Source organism: Bombus huntii, chromosome 10, assembly GCF_024542735.1.
Source record: "Bombus huntii isolate Logan2020A chromosome 10, iyBomHunt1.1, whole genome shotgun sequence".
Lineage (NCBI taxonomy): Eukaryota > Metazoa > Arthropoda > Insecta > Hymenoptera > Apidae > Bombus > Bombus huntii.
The window spans coordinates 4,065,272-4,085,695 of NC_066247.1; the positions used below are offsets into that span (position 1 = coordinate 4,065,272).

Below are 20,424 nucleotides of genomic sequence, written 5' to 3' on the forward strand. Positions count from 1 at the left end.
ACGTGTAAAAAAAAGAAAAAATTGAAAGTTGTAACTAAGTAATTTAGTTACATGTTGCATCACTAATTTTGATTAGGGTGATAAAATGCAACTGCGCAGAATCAGACAGCTCGATACTGAAAGTACAAGATGGCGACAGTCATATGGCAGAAGCGGCAGCGTGCGGTGTACTGTAAAAATGCCGATCTTACCAAAATTCAACATAAAGAGAACGATAAGGAGAACTTTAAATAAAGTGCCTGGAAAATCTTTAGGGGAATTTCGATTTTTACCCATAATGTTTTTAATGGGTGGTTTGTTAGAGTTCGTTATGATACACTGGCATTTCGGAGAGGTTAACTTCTATAGGACATATAAAAGAAGAAGAATAGAAGAAGCAGTTGAACAAAGATTAGCAGAAATGAATGTACAAGTGAATAGATAAATGTATATCGTAGCAAATGGTAGTAACAAATTAATGAACGAAGATGGAGCATGTGAGCATTTGCAATAGCAAATTTTTAAATATAACATTTAACGTCAATATCTCACTTTCACAGCGACGAAGCTTTTAATAATGCATTATACTTTTATAGGTCTTCTGAAGACTAATATTACGAAGATGCAAAGAATGTAATTTATGCAAAAACATGTACAAAGTGTAATAAATTGTTTTATAGATGTATAAACACGACATCTAGCAGTTCTTCTTAACTTCCTTCATATCACACACCACATTTATGCTTGTTCATACCTGAGCAGCATGCCTCTCCACCATGCCCAACATTTGTTGTTCCAGCTTTTTTAATCTGGATTGATATTTTTTCTTAGACTTCTCTAAAGTTTGTACCAGAGCTCTAAAAACAAAGTTAAAAAATAAGATTTCTCGATCGATTGTAAATCTACCGTTATACGTAATTCAATTACCCATTAGCTCTTTTCAAATCGTTAACAAGCTCAGCAGACTGTTGATGGCGCAGTTCAGAGTTTTTATTAACTTTGTCTAAAGTGGATACTAATTCCTGTAGACGTTCCTTTAGCCTAGCTTCTCGACCTAGTGCCTCTATCAACTCAGATTCTATGCCTTCGCTCTCGTTATCGCTTAAACCTCGATCCTATACGTAATTTATATCGTATCATTAACTCGAGAAAGAGATTTTTGTTTTAAATAGCCATTATGTATTTACTTTATTCGTAGCCATAGCCAGCATGGCCTCTGTATCGCTGAGCTGACCCTGAAGATGTTCGATAGCAGCATGCTGAGCTGCGATTTGCGTATCACGTGCGTTTAATTTCAATTCTATGGTAGCTCGTTCCTTTTCCAGTAGGAAGACTCGTGCCCGTAGTTCCGCCTTGTCCTCTCTCATAGCCATCAATTCCTACACGAAATTGATTACATTTATTTTTGGAACTTCCAAGAATTCGAAGCTAATCGTCGTCTCGGACGGACCTGCATAAGTACAGCTGTTTCTAAATCTAATTTCCGGGCTTCGGCGAGGGAAATTGTATTCTTTGAATTCAATGGTTCAGCGTGAACACTTTCTAACTCCACTACAGTCGATCTGACCATGGCTCGTTCTCCTTTGAGTCTACTAATGTGCCTTCTGAGTCTTTGTTCGTCTTCCACGGACCAAGCCACCTCAGACCTGAAGATACCAGATTATTAAGAAAAATTACAAGCTCATCGAGATTTGGCAATGTACTCACTCGTCTGATAAAACTATACTATCTTCCCACGGCGCGTTTAAAGTATTCATACATTCGTTCTCCAATTTATTCAACACATGATAGGCTACGTGTTCAGCCGCTCTTCTGTTATCGATCGTGATGCTGTTCCTTTCTGTCGATAGAGCGATCTCGCTTTCTAGTAACGCTACCAGGACATCGTAAGCCTCTATCGCGCGATCACTATAGGAGAGTGCTAATCGCAACGCGGTTGCATTCGACTCGTACTTTCCAACTAGGAGACTCAATCTGGAATAGAGAAACACTTGTACATATTTTTTACATACTTGTATAGTAAATGGCATATGGTGAAGTTGTAAAATCAATCGGTATTCAAAATATCTACAGTGCAAAAATGTGCAGAATGCATGTAATGTGCAAAACGTATTAAATATACGAAGTAAGGTACATATTATAATATTTAATAAGTAAAATTTTTATCTAGGTTTCATCTTGTTTTATCATTACGATAAAAACACAAATACGATTATAATTTTAAACGACAATAGACACATAGGTATCTAGCGTTTAGCCCTAGCTACAGCTAAATTAATAGCTGATCCTACTTAATGTTTTAGTTTACGGCTTCACCACGTTACTAACGATACTTCGTATTTCACAATTGGAACACAAAAATACCTGTCACATTGCGCCTTACTCTCGTGCAAAGTCAACGCAAGGACAGCGTTATTTGCTCGCGCGTGTTCCAACCTGCTGTTTAACCTTTCCGTCTCCACTTCGAACTGTTTTTCGGATCCATTCAATTCCTGAAGATTCGAGTGCTCCAAAAGGTCCGAGACCAGATGTTCAGCCACCATCGTGGAACATACCTATTTAAATGACCATAAAGTTATTAAATGGAAACAGAAACAAATCCGTTATTTTTCTATAACTCTTGCAAACAGTTTCTGTCAATTTTTATCGTGTATTTTAGATCACGAATTTTGACGGGTAAATCCATTTCCTGCTAATTCAGATCGATTATCGCGCTTCGTATGATATTATTAGGTGTCCTGATATTTATAAACGGGGCTGCATCCGATTGTCCTGGTTGTATTCGTCAAAGAACGAGATACCATTGTAACTACAAGCTAAGAGTGAAAAGTACGAACAACCAGAGACGATAACGTACCCCCAGGTTGGTAATATCAGGTCCTGTGATGTGCCTCTCGTCGGTCCTCCTGAGTCTTACCCTCTCGGCTATTTTAAGAACCGGAGCTTCCTCCCTCGTTACGCTCTTTGTCGGCGGTGTCTGCAGGGGTGGCAAGAGTGGCGAGCAAGGTGCACTCAAAGGTTCCGGCGAACTGGTGTTGCCTCTTGTCTGCGGAAATCAAAGGAGCACGAGGAGAACATTACAGTCGGAAGGGTTGATAAATATTTTTGTGAAAGTGTTGGGCTGATCAAAGGCTGGCCAAAGTACGGGGGTAACTGTGCAAAAAATTCGTTCGGTATTCAGCGGTTCGTTCCAAAGGGGGAGGAGGAAAATGCATTTCGGGTGCATCGAGATGAAAAGAACGATCTTCTTTTCATCGCGGACGAAAACTCAGTTCAGCTCGTTGCAAAACTGTAACATCATATAACGTCTCTATACGTCGAGACCATGCGGAGGGTGCGCGTATTTTGCAGCACGTTACAATAGGTCGGATTGTGTGCTACCCACTCGTATTTCTCTGCGGGGCGACTCGCTGCCAGCCTGTTGCCTCTGATTGCTAGCCTGATTCTTGAAATTAGCCAGCTGAGCCTGTAAACTCGCGATCTCTGCTCGAAGGGCTGTGACCTCTTCTTGTAACGCTGCCACGGCCACGCTTTGGCACGAGGCCGCCTGTTGTGTTGGCTCCGGTGTTGGTAACGCCGCCGGACTGTCTAGCTGTTCTCTTCCATTCTGTCGATGTAAATGATCGTTTAATCGCAACTATATTACGCGCAAGATCTAGCAACTCGTCCGAGTTAAGGAACTTCTTCCGATTCGATTTCGAGTCTATTTTGCATAGTTTGAAAGTTGTACGTCTGCTACGAACATTTTACGTTTGCAAAATCTTAAACGCGTTTCCCAGACTTTCCAGGCAATTACGCTACTACCTTCTAAGTTTCATCGAAGAACTTTGTAATCCTTTGATAGACATACCTCGGCGGTACGTGGCTCGATGTCCTCGCAGCAGCTGGAATCGGCATCTCCCAATGTACGATCTCCATCACCCTGAATGTCACCTCCACCTTCGCTCTCTTCCACCGGGTTAGTGATCGATCCCTCCGCGTCTCTGCTTGTCTCTATTTCTAAATTGATTGGAAAGGGTCAAACGAAACAGAACAAAGTCTTCGAACGAAGTGTGTAAAAGTCGCTATAATCATCAAACGGCGAATTAAAACTTGCGTTACGATCTATTCAATTGATCGTTTTACGAGGAAATCTCCTTAAATTATTTTGCTAATTTATCTCTCTACGACTCGTCATAAAACACATACCACGCAAGGCGTATAAATGCCATCGTGTTTTCCAACTTACTCAACAACCTAATAATTCGCAAGAAAAAAATATTCAATTGGCCAAAGTTACCCAGAACCAACGAGTTACTGTAAAATACAATATAAAACGGACACACCATGATCGGGAGAAATATAAATCTGCACGAAGATATCTCGAATTTTGGCGACGTCGTTGGACACCGTGAAACGAACGGCGAAGCGGCTTCCCAGCGGGGAACGCGTTAAAACATCAAACGGCCTCGGTCCATAAATCTCTGTCGGAGGGAGGCAGAGACCGAGCACGGTGCACAGATTTACGGAATCGGTCGTTTCGTTCTCTCCCTTACCGGACTCGTCCTCCTCGGCAATTACGGTAGCGCGATGCCTCTCGAGCTGCCTGCCGAGCTCGGCGATCACGGAATGCAACTCGGTCAGCCTCTCCTCGTGCCTCGCCGCTTGCTGCTCTGCCCTCTGTTCCGCTCGCGCGGCTTGCACCTCCGCGCGGACCAGAGCCGCCTCGGTCGCCTCCCTGGCTCGTGTCGCCGCCACCAGCCTTGAATTCAGCTCGGCTACCTCGGACCGCAGCGATGATAACGCGGCCGCATGCAGCTGCAACAGAACCGACCACCCTCGGATCAATCATCGACCATATTTCATCGTTGATGAAATTTCTTCGTTGTTTTGGTTTTGTTCGACGGAAAGCTTTCACAGGGTGTTAGAGGGATGCTGGAACTTTGTATTCGGAATTGGACTTTTGTATTCGAAAAGTGGCCTGCTCTTCGAGACGAAATTTGATGTAGTTTCGTGGGACGAGACGGTAGATTTGAAATATGAAGTCTTTTAGCTTGGGGAAATCATGCGTTTAGAAGATACAGATCCTGGTACGTAAGAGATCCTCGCTGCCGATAGACGTGATGTTCGGCGATTAGTATGACAATGTGAATGTGAATTAGGTATATGGTCGATGAACTGAAAAAACCCTCAATGACCGAAAGAAACTAACAGCTTCTTTCGAGGAGGAGTGTCAGCTCACTTTCCTAGAAGATTCTTCAGTTGAAAGGTTCGATGCTAGTCAGTTGATAAAAGTTTCAAGGAGATTCGATCAGGGTCGATAATTAAGAAGATCCTGTGATATTGTAATTCGAAGATTTCCATGGATTTGTCGCGTCTCGTGACGCAACCTGTCTTGGTCGAGTCAAGACAAACGCGCAAGGATCTTCCTAATTGCAAACTACGTTTTGGAAGAATACAGCACGGCAGTCATTTTGATCAATCTTCTGTCTCGATCAGCCTTGACTGTCGAATAAATTCCTACTTACGATGAATTGCAATATATTATGCAGAAATCTTAGCGAAGGAAAGAATAATTGACTAATTTTACGTCTTGTCGAGGTCAACGTCGAACACGGTCGTCCACTCACTTTGCCATTAGCTGATCAATTTTAAAATACACATTGTCTCGTTTCGAAGCGACAAATGCATCGTTGCTAGTTTTACAAAATTTCTAGAAATATCAGCAATTGGTTATTTCGACTACCATTCTCTTTCCAAGTATCAAATAATATCGTTAATTATCGATCGTCGTTATTACGACTCATCGAAGCTAAAAATGACGAATTTGTGATTTCAATAAGAAGTCCGATACCATCGACGTTAAATTCCAAATTTAATTTCTCGCATTTACGAAGAAACGTCTATTTTGTCAGGGAATTTGTTAAAGAGCAGAAGCAGCTGGTAGCAGAGGATCGTCGCGCTGTTTCCGCAAATAGATGTCCCAGACGCGATTCTTCTTGTTACCGGTGGTCCTCATTAATTTCGTCGTATTCGCGGTATTCCGAACGCGAACACAGAAAACAGGGAAAAAGAAGAAAAGTGGAAAAATGCGTAGAAAATGGCGGATACCTGTTTGCGAGGCATCGTTCCTCGCGGAGTGCCCTTCGCGAGGGCAACCGTGCATGACGAACATTACAAGACGACGAGCCGCTAATGATTCCTGGCCATGTGATAACATACACCGATCAAGAGGGGAAGAGAAAAATACCGAGAGATCCGTATAAGAATCACGACCCGTAATTACGAAGTATCATTCAAGAGTCGTCCTCTTATCGAGAAAGAGGAAAAGGATCGTGTGCGTATCTCACGTGTACTCTCGACGACAGGTAAACTAGTTTTGTCACCAGGCTTGCTCACGACACGTACCAGGCATTTATTTTTTTTTGGTCTATTTAACTTCTTTTTCTCTTGTATTTCGAGATCTCAACGCGTTACTCTTTTCCGTTATGGTAGATATGGGTTTAACGATTTACGTTTTACTCGGAAAATCGATTTGATTGCTCTCAATTTCGTACTACGTCGAAAGCGTAGACTCGCTGGCTTTTGTTCGAATCAAACATCCTCTAATACCTCTTATTCTTCGATGAGATATCGTTAAGTGCGCGCAAAGTGGTTTTACGATTTACTGTAAAAGCCACAGCTTTTATCTGCAACTTTATTCTTAATAATAAGTATCGCTTTTCGGTAAATTCGTGGTAACGGTATGAGAAAGTTACTGAATTTTCGAACTAATTGTGAACTATCGATTGGAGGCAATGCTTAGCACGCTCTAGCTCGATTTGTATTTACTCGTAATTTTTTAAATTACGAATTTCAAACTGCGCGTATTTTAATTATTTTAATACCTCCAACGTTCTTTGCTTAACTTTTTCACCTATGAAGCAAACATAAAAATTGTCCTAAGACTTTTGACCGCAGATGTACGTAACTTCTTACGCAAGTAATTAATTATAAATTCAACTTCTGTTTAAAAAATGAACTATAATATATACGTTCTTTTACGTTACATTGGAATTAAATTTTCTGATTTATAGTTCAATCGAAATTGAACAGTTCGAAGATTAAGAGCTTTCCAAACAACGAAACAGATCCACAAGCTTTCACAATTACGAATATGCCAATTATGTTATTTTATATTATCGGTATCGTCAAGCATATTTAGCTTAGAACATTTTAGTGAAAATATTATACCTTGATACTTTGAAGTACCACGAGAATATCAAGAATTAACACACTTTCAGAACACTGTGCAGGACGTAACAGAGGAAGATGAGGTTTCCCATGACCTTGGCGTTCATCCTGGCAATATTCTGTGCAATAGTGATGGCGCAAAACGACGATGAAATCGTTCGATTGCCAGGCAAGAGCTGCAAAGACGCTCCACCTTGTCCGAATGGCCGATCCTGCATGATGGTTGCTCCTCCTTGTAATTCGGACAACTGCGACAAGAATCCAGTGCCTTCGTGTGGCCGGAAGTTGTGAATGTCGCAGTACCGTAAAAGATACAAGTGGTCCTCGACTAAGCCATTGGTCATCTTGCTCGTTCATCGATTTACGCGTATGTTAATGGATGTTGCAATAAACGTATAACGTAATCGTGGTACCGTTGCAAAATGAAGTAATTTCACGCTCTATACCTGCTTACTTTCGTTCGCCAATTAGACGCGACGCGATTCGCCTGGAAATTCCGTACTCGAGCGGAAAGAAAACTTATGGATAGCTGACGATTCACATACTTGTGACTCCTCGGATTTTGATCTGATTTTTAAGATCGAAACCCGAAGAATCACAAATACGCGCACGTCACGTGAAAGTTTAAAATTGATGACTGACACAGAGCTAATCCATTCGCGTAGAACGACGAGCCGGACTCGCCGCGAACAATTTTCAATTTCCCATACAAAATCCATCCGATTATCCTATTTGACGCGTAATGACGAAATTCTAAAAACGAAGCCTGTAACCCGCAACTCGTCGCTCGTTAACTATCTAATGTTAGCAAATTATTGTGCAAGAGAGTGCACAGGTGTGAGGCGTGCGTTTCTGCGGTTCTATTTAGCGCTATTTGCTCGGTTAAAGCGCGTACGCGCGACAAGCCGATGATTGCGTCAGAGCAAAATGTTTAAGTAACTGGATATAAGTAATAAACTGAATGTTCGAATAAGAGGACGCAACACGTGCGTCGATAGGAGCAAATGGTCGCGTCGATGTTCACGTAATCACGTAGACGCCAGGTTATTCGTTTAGTCCGACAAGAGTCGAGTGGAGTTCGTTGCACAACGAGTCGTCGGTCGTGTCGTGTCGACAAAACGAGCCTGGTCACCAAGTGAATTCTTCGCAATGACTCACCAGGCGTTTACCAAAGAAGACAGCTTGCACGGGCTTCTACCTTCTCGTGTTCTTCTTGCCATGCGTGTTTCAAGCTGGCTAGGCAGGTGTCTTCATCACCGATTCCATCGAATTTCTCTCTTGCCAGACGTACCACGTAAAATGATACCGGAAATTGCGGTAAAGTGGTGCAAAGCCAGCGACAAGGGTGACCGAGAGGGGCATCGACTTTCTCGACAGTCGAATACCCGATATCCTACCCTGGATAGATGGAAGTCCGAGGTCGTTCTCGTCTTTGATACACGAAATTACTTGGAAACTGGAGGTTGGGTAAATCCGCTGGCGACGAGCTTCGTCGACGTGTTATAGAGGACTTACTAAAGGCAAACTTCGTCTTCTCGATGCCGTGGAAAGTTGTCGACCTGTTCACGACGATTATAGACGGTACGGACAATATACGAGCGATCAGAAAGGAGCACGTGGTTATACGTATGAAATCCGGGAAAACTTACGAAAGTGATAAAGATAATTTATGAGTGGGGTTAGGTTGTGCCACCGCAACAAATTTATTGATCAAATTTGCATTTCATAGCTGCCATGATCGACTGCCACGCGAATATCCATATGTTTTGCCCTGAAATATACGCTAAATAGTAACGTTTCATTTTTGTAAAATATTATATTATGTTTGATCGTTACATATCGTATTACGTTATATCGTATTTGTGCACTTTTCCTCCGACAATGTTATGCAAATCATTGACATCGTTGAAAATTTGTTAGTCCGTGAAATTTCTCTCATTTCTAATCGATCTAAAAAATCTAGCGAAATCTGGTTTTCATCGATAACCATCGTGGCAGTCGACGTACTGTGCGTCGGTGGGAAAATTATTGCGATTTTGAATCGTAGACCGTGGTACGTTCTTTTTTTACAGTCAACCCGCGTCGCGCAGCTTTGTACGCAGAAAATTCGATTATTCGCCTCTGCAGTACGCAACAACGTTGAACGCGTTGAAATACTATCGATCGTATCGGCGAAGAAACGCGAGTTTTTCTATGAAAAGACTGGTTTTTTGCCAGGAAAATGCAACGGCTATCCGGTTTTGCGCGATTGACTTTCATGCCGCGCTTTTCAATGAAATTTTTCCTTTGGGACCTGTTCAATCGTTAAAAATAGAAAAGAACAGTTGCTTTTGCAACTTGGACGATCCATCGTACGTTTGACATTTTGCTAATCATTCGTATCGTGTATTATCCTAGTCCGATCGAATATTTCTCCTTAGAAAAAAAAGTTTGTATAGGAGAAAGAACAGTGCTCGTTTCTGTTTGGATTTGGTTGTATAACGATGTATCGTGGGGTGCTCGTGGAAAGAAAAATGGGGCGGGTGCGTGGCCAACAGGTGCCTCCCTTCAGGAGGATTTGGCTTTTGAAAGCAAACAGGCGATAAATTTCAAGGCAAACACGCCGAGAGAAAGGCGAACGTTACGAGCGAAACTCCGAAGATTTCCAGAGGAAAAGGCGAGCCAGGATCCTGTCGATCGCGTAGGATGAGCCACAACTTCATCGAGCTGAATAGGTCTATCGACGTCTCGTTTGCATACACGTGTCTTGAACGTGTGTTCGAAACGCTTATTAACGACTCGTATAAATTCTTAGTCTATTACCTAGCAAGAATGGAAAATCGTTTCCTTTCTGATTTCAGCCGATCATCTGTATAAAAATCAGGAACATTTTGTATAAAACCGGGATTGTCGTAATACGTACGATACTTATAAACGAGGCAGTACATTAGGACAGGAGTAGTACATCAGTGGAGCGAAGTAGAATTTTACATATTTCGTAGATTCAGTTGCAATTTGCAGTGAAACTCCATTTATCGGAATAAAATTGTACTCGGTACTCTATTAAATGGAATTCCGCGTATTAAATCTATTTATCTGAATGTGAAATTTTGTTATACGAATGAAAAGATATAGTAGCAGAGAGAAGTATTAAATTCCTATTATACGAACTGTTTATTCCTCGATATGTTCAGATAAACAGAGATCTACTGTATTAATATTTAGTTCGCAAGCATTTGTTTTTTACAAATACTTTAATCCCTTTTCGCAATACTCTGTATCGGATTTTCGCAATAATCAAGCCAATTCAAAACATTTTTTTATCCATAATAATGGTATACAATGTACAAACAAAGTCACGAATAGCATAACAAAATTTTACCATATGATATGCATAACGTATTCGTTGTTTCTCATACCGAACAAAAGTTTGTTCTTCTACACTGACACTTGACACGTTGCATGGTGCACAGACAGCTTTGGAAACAATGTTTGTCACTTTGTGCATCGAAGCTCGATTCAGCGAGCTCGTAATGAGATCACCGAGCACCGATTGCTCGTAACAAGATTTTTCCAATGAATCCTGCCGTTAATCCGCTAAAGGGGTCAAGTAGGTGTCCCCTTTCGAGATGGTAAATTCCTTGACCAAGCCCCCGTGACCTTTTTTCTTCTCTTTGTCTGGTCGTCAAAAGGGACGAGCAACGTTATTCGTTTTTGATCCACCGGGGGAGTTCGTTGGACGAAGACGAACCGGCTTTAAGGGGTGAGCACACCGTTTCAAACGGTCCTTTTGTGACCGCTGGGACAAAAGAGGTAACCCACAGACACGTCTATTCTACCTCGATGCAAGGACGTTGCCTGCAAAATGACATCTCCGTCTTCTTTCCACGCGTGGAGTGGACTGCTTTCGACGATGTGTTTCCGCGTAGCGGAACTAATCCGCTCGTCACGATACAATTTTTGAGAACATGTTGCGTAGAAGGGTAACAGGAAACGTATTCTCGAGTTTATTAATGAATTAGATTAGTTTCACTGTTATGGTTCGGTTTAACAAGGTTGAAAGCGAGATCGATACGACGCGATCGTAATAGTTTTGTATATTTTAGATATCGCATTTAATATGAATACCTATCGTATCTATAGATAACACCTATGAAGCACACGTATACGGATCATAGATAACTTTGTAACAGAGAGTCTTCTTTGGATAGACAGATGAGGAGCTGTCGAATGTTTACAAAACGTCTCTAAACAGCGAGATACAATAACGAATCGTATCATATTAAAAGATCGTATCGTATTAAAGACTAGTCGCATAGAGATTTTGGTCGAAGCAACTGGCTCTTTTTCTTTACAAAGAGCGCAAACGACAGAATCTTCCGATTAATACGATACGTATAATACGCGTCGTTATTTATGACACGTAATATGCGCGTGTTTGATGTATTTATAGGGAATTGAAAATCGTAAAAACGCAGATAGTATGGAAAAACGTATGAAACCCATTTACATACCCGTTTCTTTAATTACGTTTATAAAAACACGAATTTGCATAAGCACCAGCAACTTAGTAATATATTATCATACAAATTATATCTTTCTCTGGGATTAAATGTCTCCTATGCGTTCTTATCTCTCGTATTACATGTAAATTTCCAGCGTAACGACGAATTACGCAAATACGAGAGAAAATTTTTGATTTACGAAGCCCGAAACCTTTTACGAAGCTCCGATAGGAGGCGTGCGTTTTCAAGCAAACGAGTCCAGCACGAAAACGCTGTGGTTACACGCGAAGAAAGTGAGAAAGCACTGGCGCAGAAGAACCGATCGACCCGTTCTACCAAGTAAGCGTTCGCCCAAACATGGCGAACTAGGAAGAGGGAAATCAGCAACGACAGACAGACGGCGTAGTCCGGACCGGTGATTTGACGGAAAATATGGTATCGGACAGAAGCGTCGGGAGCCTGGTCGGAGGTGTCAGAGCGGGGCAAACGAAATTACGGGAGCGAAAGTTTATTTGAAATTCCTCTGTGAAATCGATCGTCCGGTTGGTTAGCTGCGGCTCGTCGTCCGCCGCTCTATTCCTGCCGGATTAAAGTTTAAAGGGTAGTACTCGATTCTGCATAAGCTTACGGGGAGACAGACGGAGGGATGAGACGGGCAAAGACAACGCCAGACGAACGGATTCAGATAAATAGATGGGGTTGACTGTTCGAATAAAGAGGGGGAAGACGAGAGGAAGAGACGACGTAAACGTGACGCGTGGAGAACGAGAGAAGACGAGAGAGGGATAAAAAATGAACGAGTCGTTTCGCGGTGAATATAGAGAGAAAAAGGGGGCAGAAGGGGGAAAAGGTGGTAGGAAGGGAACCGGAAGGACAGAAACATCGTCCTGTTCCTGAGAGGCAGATTCGATCCCATTCTCGGCGTGTACTCGGCTTTTGAATCGAATACGACACCGGCAAAAATTACGGAACTCCATTATCGGATGTCGGAATGCTCTTCGCCTCTGGCGGTAAGCTTGTTCCGCGTTTCGTTAGCGGCCTCGATGACGCGCCATCGAGTTTCGCCACCTCTTCTTCACGCTCTCCTGCCATTCGTTTATTCCAGTTCTTTAATCGATACCGGGATAAACTTGAGAATTTATTCCATGATCGGTCAATCTCGAATTCCAATGTACAGCGCGCCCTAGAAGTTGGGAACCATGATCAATTCTCTCAATTCGTTTACTTTCCACGTAGGTGAAGATGACTCTGGCTAAGAAGCAACGATCGATTTAAAAGAACGACAACGCTTGGACGACGGAGAAGAATCGCGTCTGGTGGACTTTAACACGAGAGAAGATCGAGTAGGTCATGAATTATTGTTCGAACAGCTGTCATCGTGAACTGGCGCGAATTTGCTACGTGTTTTATTGCTTGTTCATTGAGTTTGATTGAAGATTCGCGAGCGAACGCGAATTACGCTTCTTATATGTACACAAGTTACTCTTAATGATAACGCTTCTATATAGATTGAACTTTAACCCTTTCACCCTTTTGAAGCAGCGTATATATATAAACTTTCGCAAGTCATTGACACAGACACAAACGATACGTACATAATCCTCCTCGACAAGACTCGACCTAATTTCATTGTACTATGTCTTTCCTTATAAAAACCTTGTTTATAAGAAGTACGTTTCTATTCGCAAAGTTTTATCAAACGTCTACAGAGTTTGAAAGAGTTAAAGCGTTAAAAAGTTAGAAATTCGTTCGCTATTCCAACTTACTGACTCCTGCTGTTTCTCCCTGTGACTAGCTTCGACCTGTATCGGCACGGTTCTATCGTTGCTACGATCACCAGGGCAGCAGAGCCACGACCTAGACCTGGTTAATCCTTTCGGTTCCTCTTCCTCCTCCTCGGCATCCTCGTCCTCGGTGGTAGCGCAATGAACGTAAACCAGATCCCTTCGCGGTGTTTCGAGGATCTCTTTGCCCGGGGCAGAGACGTGACTCGGCTGTACGTTGTATCTCGTCGTCTGTTGATAATGTTGCTGTTGTACTTGCACTCTTTGTTGGTGCATTCGGTCCACGTAGTAAGCCGGCTCCGCGGAGCCATTGTTCACGGCCACGGCGAAACCCGCCACGATGTCTCTCGATGCTTTCACTTAATTTTTCCTCACTGTAGCATCTTCCATTCGGTCGGTGAACAAATCACCCGAACGTTTTTCACGTTTCTCGCTGCTCGTGAAACCAGTACAGCGATTATTGCCAATGATATCGTTCGTCGGTGATATTTCTTCTCTGCACTTCCGCTTCGGTCGTTCGCGTTCACGCTGAAAGCACTGCACGGGTTATTCACGCGACAGTCTCTTCGTCACGCTCGATTACGCGAAGCAATGCGACGATGGAGTGACCAGCGGCGCGATATTGCGACATCGTAGCGATCGGTAATGGAATCGGGCTGGATTTTTCCGCGTTGTAATTAGATTACCAGACATGGAGTCCTTAGCAAGCAGCAACTATGTATTTCATTCCTGTCTATGATTAATTCTCCTTGTCCGAAGACAAAGCAATCGGGGAGCGAAAGTATTGCTTCCATCCGAGCGAAAGAAGCTGGGGAGGGCGGATAAGAGCAACGATACAAAGCAACGATCGATCATGTTGGATCGTTGCATAAAAATAAGAATCTGTTAAGCGTCGTTTCTAATTTATTTCAGTTATCTCATCGATAATTTGTATAATTTCGCCCAAATTCCAACGGTGTTGTTATAAATTAACCAAAATGATCGAACTTGTACGGACGACAACGTAAATGAATTTCGCGTCACAATCCGATGATTCGTTGACAAATGACGCGAACGACGCCTCTCTGTAATAGTCGCAGGTATTTCTACCGAATTCCTACTTGTACTTTCGTCGTTCAAGGTTCGACAATGAACCGCCAACTGTTTCACTCGGCTGCTCGCAACAGTCACTCGATCGAGGCTTTTGAAACAACAATAGATTAACCCAACGAACTAACAACAAATTGTTGATTAATTACTGTCCAGGATGCTGTTCCTCCTACTTGAAATATCCTAGCATTCTTTTGATTTCTCAAGATATCAGCATTGGATTCGCACTATCAGCTTTGTTCACAAAAAACAGAAAGATCTTTCTGCCGATGTGAATATACTATCTTCTGGAGAAAACTAGTTTTCAGACGTTTCGCGGCTCGACATGGTCGACGGAACACGTCAGAGGCCAGAGCAGCGGTGCATTTGAGAAAAGGGGGAAAGCATAGTCTGAACGCGATTCCAATTTAGAGCGTGAAACGCAAAAATCCTAGTCACTAATTATAATTCGTTCTGAGATTTTTCCGCTTTGGCACGTGCCGCGCTCATTGCTGCGGCCCGTGTGCAGAGTGTTCACCCGACACACGCTGATTTAGCCATCGAAATCGCGGAAATGCTTGAGCACCGCCGCTGAACGTTTAATGGCGTGAGATTTACCGGCTCAAGTTTTTACATTTTCAACGTGTTTAACGAGCATGCCATTCCGCCTGCTCGTTAACTTATCATTAGTGGCCTGGTCAACGTTGGCCTTCGATGCACTCTACCACAGGCAGTTCGTTACGTTTTCAACGATGCGTTTCGACATTTGCCCGCCGTAGTCGACCGCTGGTTCGTCGCTAAAACGACGCCTCTCTAATAATCGCTGCTATTATTACCGAATTACTATTTCTGCATTCGTCGCTGCAGGTTTCAACTATTTTGAACTGTTTGACTCGGTTGCTCGCTCAGTTACTTACAGAATCGAGGCTTTGAGAACAAAAGTTGATTAACCCAAATGCTTAACGAAGTAATTGTTGTTTAAAATACCGTTCCTCTTAGCTGCAATGCCCTACATAGCATTTCTTCTTTCCTCGAGATAATACGATCGTTGGCCTTCGCAAATAATTAAATGCCTAATAATAGCAATATCGACAGTGTTGACGATATCTTTGACACATTCACTGTATACGAATCACGCATTCGAGCCAACACATACCTTTAAGTTATACGTACATAATTTACGTAGTATACATGCTATTGATTAGAATGTTTTGCAACATGAACGGAAAATCTCGAAATTATGAAAAAGTATCTTTTGACAATTCATAGTAAAAACGTATATGTAAAGTTTCACGATATAGAGATCGGTATCGTATGAAAATTGTTCGTTAGCATAGATTATCACAGAGAATGAAAGTGGAATCCGCAGCGAACGTGTTAAATTGCTACGTTCGTATCTAAATTACCAAATTAATATATATTTAAGTCTCATTATGTCTGTGCATAATTTAATCCTATGTTTATACATGTATTTATTTATGATCAATACGAATTTAAACAGGCTACGTAAGCCATAATAGCCGGCCTGATTGAATATGTATTTCCAATTGAATAAGAATCTCATCATTAACCTAGTTAAAACGGTTCTGTTTGTTCAACACCGAACGTACGTATCACTGCATTTTTATCGCCACTTTAACGAAAAAGAGAAAGCCAACTGGTCTACTTGCATACGAACAATACAAATTGAACAGCGTCGAAAAAACGAGTAGTGAAACGAAAACCAATTATATTCAGAGGAATTTTCTGCATTTGGAATTTACCTAGATTTTTATCGTATCGATCGCTCTCATTTTACATAACTGGCAAGGTTGCCTATTCAATGGCCAGTTTGCAAAGGTTCGCGTGTATCGCTGGTTAGCGTGTAGCCATCGATTTAGAAAGCTTAATTGCTCCGCTAGTGTCTATCGATACTCGACGAGATCGTGGCGGGACGAGAACGCGTCGCGAAACGGCCGCAGCAGCGAAATAAATTAATTGCTCGACTGGCAATTATGAGACGCGAGAAAGGGGGCGGGGATTTCTGTCTCGGGCCTAACGAGACCCTTATTGCCGCCAGCAATTAGTTTTTACGCCGAGCCAATGCGATCAACGCGGCTGCGATTACGGAATTCTACTCTGATCCGCGATTAATCCTTATCAGCGTTGTTATCTTGTATGATCCTTATCGATGTCGTCTCATAGCCGAATTCAGGAACATTCTAATGACTCGAAATAAGATGGAAACGAAGAACAACGAAATTACAATGGAGTCTTTGCTTTTGGCAATAAATTTAAAAATTTGTCGCGATACGTAAGTACTGGACTAATTTTTTATTGAATGTGCCGTGTCGCCTCGCGGAAGCCAAACTGATCAGGTTCATTCTCTGTTAATTTCTTAACTTCTTTGCGCAAGTACGCGATTGATGTTTCATTTTTCACGAAACGAACGATTTACTCCCATAACTTCACTTGTCACGAGAACATGATATAAACGACAGTAAATTAAAAAGACGCTCGCTGTATGTTCGAAGTAAATTTATTTATTTATGTATTTAATACCGTCTAAGACCTAACATTCTTAAAATATCTTTTTTCATTTACGTACGTCTAAAATCCATGCTTGATCCAATTAACTTTCTCGTAATCCTATAGTAGGATTATTTCTCGTATTTCCATTTCTCTTACTATTTCCTCTTGAACCTAAAAGTACGCAATGTGACCTCGTTCTTTTCTTATTAAATCAAAGACATTACTACAAGAAGACACCAATGTAACGTTATTGTCTCGGATACTATGAAACGCAATAACGTAAATTAAAGATCGATGTCCAATCCAACGTCCAAGCTTGAATTTTAAACCGTCGAAGCCTGGCTGGCTCGAAAAATCCTACTTCAACTTGCCATTGTTATACATTTGTAATTCCGATGTATATTCTAATAATCGATAATTCATCGATAAGAAGCTACGATGACAAATATAATTCGCATAATTCGTGAAAAACGTCGAAATTCCGCGTTGCTGGTCGGAGCATGGGGCGGGCAGCAGCGTTAATTAAACGAGTTAATTAGTCAAGGCGACGCGACCGCGCGGTATGCCGAGAAAACCGCGTTGCGAATTTAGTAGAGATGGTCAGGAGGAGTAGCGTCGGCGGATACCAATTATGGAAGCGCTCGCTTGTTGGTCGAGACTTTTTGCGGAAAAAGACCGATCCCGTGTGATTCTGCACTGTTGCGGTCAGTATCCGCGATCCAGTTGAAAATTAATGATACGCGAAATCGGCGGTAGATCGTGTTTATAATTTAGATTCAATTACACAGCCGCTCTACAAACTTCTGGCTGATACGGTACAGGTAGAAAAAGTCCATTACGAAATCTGTTAAATACCAAGCGTTATAGTTTTCTATCGAGTATCGGCCGTAATGAGATCCGTGCACACGCTAAACGAATCCGAATCACCAACCTTTTTGCTTCTCTCATTCTCATTTTGCTATGCTTCAACGATCCTTATTAACCCGTTGCGCTCAGGAAGCAGTTTAACGCTCCTCTTTATTAATTAATGATTAAAAAAACTACATTCACGAGTGAAGAGTTAAAATAGTTTTATTTCTGTCTGATACGATTAAGAAAATATTTTAAAGATATGGTATCTTTGAAACAGTTGCCTGGACGATCACATATGGGAACGTTCCGCTGTAGGATCATTAATATACATAAACTTTCTTTCAAAATTAAACGTTCATATATATATATATACATTTAGCGTTTCACTTTTTTCTTGACAATCCAAATCTGAAGTTGCGATTCGAAGGAATAATCTATGTTGGTTTATAAAGTCATAAACGGAATACCGGACTAGACGATTATATTTCTTACGAAGTATATCAAATGATAAGTTGTAGTTGTGCGATCCCTTGATCCATTAACGTGCAACGTAACAGTTCAAATAACGTGAAAAAAGGCGGATGACGAGCGAAAAAAGCGAAAGTAGTGGAGGGAAAAAGCGAGAGGCAGCGAGTTTTAACAGCTGCGCGTTACCTTGAATGGATTAGCTTATCGTCTATCGTCGCAGCGTATCCAGGGGACATTTACATTATGCTGACGCCAAACGAAGACCCTTCCCTTTTTAACGTCACCACCCTTTCCCCCTTTCTCTCGCTCTTTCTTTACCAAATATGCCGCGCATGTTTATCGCGAATTTGTCTCGTTGACTCACGCGTTCTCTTATAAGTCGCAATGAGATCCCTATCTTGATTATTAATTAACATCGAGTTCTTAAAAGGGAAGAATTGTCTTTCCAGTGGGGACTGTTATTTAGCTGTATCTGGCTACTTCTATACGGAAACATGTTATCAGCCATCGGTGGCACGACATTGACTCGTTTTGATTTTAGTTGTTGGGGAGCTTCGACAAATTTTACTCGAAGACCACAGAACAAAAACACGACAAAGTATTCGTATTCGATAGCCGATTATTTATTTGTTAGTTAAAAGACAGAGAAAAAGAGATCGAGAGACAGACGAAACAATCGTACATTGACGCAAGACATAACAGAACGATGCGTATTGCGTTCTTTGCACGAATGGAACGACTTGTCGCGATAAGTAGAGATAGGTTTCTGGTAAAATTAGTTTTTATCTCGTTTCTCGCTTTAATAACTCACTTTAGAACGGACAATAATTCGAAAATATAGCCGATTACGAAGAGATATGGATTTAACTGTGGTCCCAGCTGTGGATAAAAATAATCGTGGCATGATTCACGCGAAAGGCTCCCGTAGGTCAGTATCACCCTGATGTTGGCGTGCCAAGGGTGAAGTAAGGTCTACGTGGGTATATATTGTATGAGTAATTAGCACGTGCAGGCTGGCTGTCTCACGTAGACAATCTGAATTCATTGGCATCAGTCGTTACACGATGATGCACGAGGATTATTCTCGCTAATTCGGAACTGCGTGAACGTCACGTACTTTCAATGCTACGTGCTTATTGGTCTTTTTAAGAACCAAAGTTAAGCTATGCATCTGCTAAGGATTAAGATCACGGATTATGCGTGAAATTTTGTCAGAAAGAAATCAGTATCGGAGATATTCTTTGTGATAACCTTGGTTCGTGTAGAATCAAACGAGCCAAAGTAAACATCGAACGACTTTGAAACGTACATTCTTGGGAAACTTTGATATAGCCTCGAATGATGCTAAGATACGCTCGAAACGACCTTGGACAAACTTCAAATACTCCGAAGATGACATTGATCGTGCCTCGAGTGACTTAGGACGGCTTTGACTTCAAACGTCTTGTACGCAACCTTGTGATGAGTTTCGAACGGCCTTAACACGACCTTCGAATGTCCTCGGCACAAGTTCCAACGACCATGAAAGAATTTTTGACCGAGAAACTTGTTCGAGGAATGACGTGATTCGCACGAGGATAAACATTGCGAAGTACAGCTCGAAGTTTGACTTTCCAGATATGTTATCTCCGCGCTAACGTGTCCGTTAAGAGCGACATTTTTCCAGAGAATAGCGCATTTGCGAAACTATCGAAGATAACGTTGGCGTAGCTTGCTAGGTAGCGCGAACGTATTCCCGTCGCCGGTGTCTGTTGACTTTGTCGCGGTCGAGCAATTCAGGTTACGATCCCGTGCAATAAAGTTCGGACAGAGTACAGAAACGCGTTGCTCGCGCCCCGTGTCGATACGATCCTCTTATCCTCGATGGTTTAACACCGCTTTTACGGCCACGTTTTTCCACCGCGAAGCGTATAAACGCCGCGGTTACATACCGCTTGACGCTTTGTAATACCATTAAACGTCTGTTGGCGATCATTACTAAGGCGCGCGCGCTCGCGCTAGCTGAACGCGGCCAATTGCGACCGTTAATTTACGAGTTAATCGCCGGGCAGATTTACGAAATGTCG

At 42.0% G+C, this 20,424-nt stretch overlaps 2 protein-coding genes across 10 annotated transcripts in view; one reads left to right on the forward strand and one right to left on the reverse strand.

Annotated features, from left to right (window-relative positions):
- LOC126869967 (colorectal mutant cancer protein) overlaps positions 1-20,424 on the reverse strand; it is a 58,838-nt gene that overhangs the window by 559 nt on the left and 37,855 nt on the right. For 4 of the 9 annotated variants that reach the window (XM_050627218.1, XM_050627215.1, XM_050627217.1 and 1 more), the window contains exons 2-12: positions 13,442-13,987; positions 4,515-4,776; positions 3,830-3,978; positions 3,365-3,586; positions 2,837-3,025; positions 2,344-2,534; positions 1,687-1,953; positions 1,430-1,625; positions 1,167-1,358; positions 907-1,094; positions 734-836 (exon numbers count right to left, since the gene is read on the reverse strand). In XM_050627218.1, coding sequence (XP_050483175.1) covers positions 734-836; positions 907-1,094; positions 1,167-1,358; positions 1,430-1,625; positions 1,687-1,953; positions 2,344-2,534; positions 2,837-3,025; positions 3,365-3,586; positions 3,830-3,978; positions 4,515-4,776; positions 13,442-13,735 — 2,253 coding nt within the window. In that variant the 5' untranslated portion in view covers positions 13,736-13,987. Of the gene's footprint in view, positions 1-733; positions 837-906; positions 1,095-1,166; positions 1,359-1,429; positions 1,626-1,686; positions 1,954-2,343; positions 2,535-2,836; positions 3,026-3,364; positions 3,587-3,829; positions 3,979-4,514; positions 4,777-13,441; positions 14,650-20,424 lie in introns of those variants that run through there. The other 5 variants (XM_050627216.1, XM_050627220.1, XM_050627213.1 and 2 more) reach the window with 3 other exon arrangements.
- On the forward strand, positions 71-673 carry LOC126870005 (small integral membrane protein 4). The gene is made up of 2 exons (XM_050627306.1): positions 71-476; positions 576-673. Exon 1 carries the CDS (start codon positions 86-88, stop codon positions 422-424), a length of 339 nt encoding a protein of 112 aa, XP_050483263.1. The 5' UTR covers positions 71-85; the 3' UTR covers positions 425-476; positions 576-673.

Bases quoted from the DNA above. Each gene is read 5' to 3' on its own strand.
- LOC126870005 (XM_050627306.1), top strand. From the start codon at position 86: ATGCAACTGCGCAGAATCAGACAGCTCGATACTGAAAGTACAAGATGG.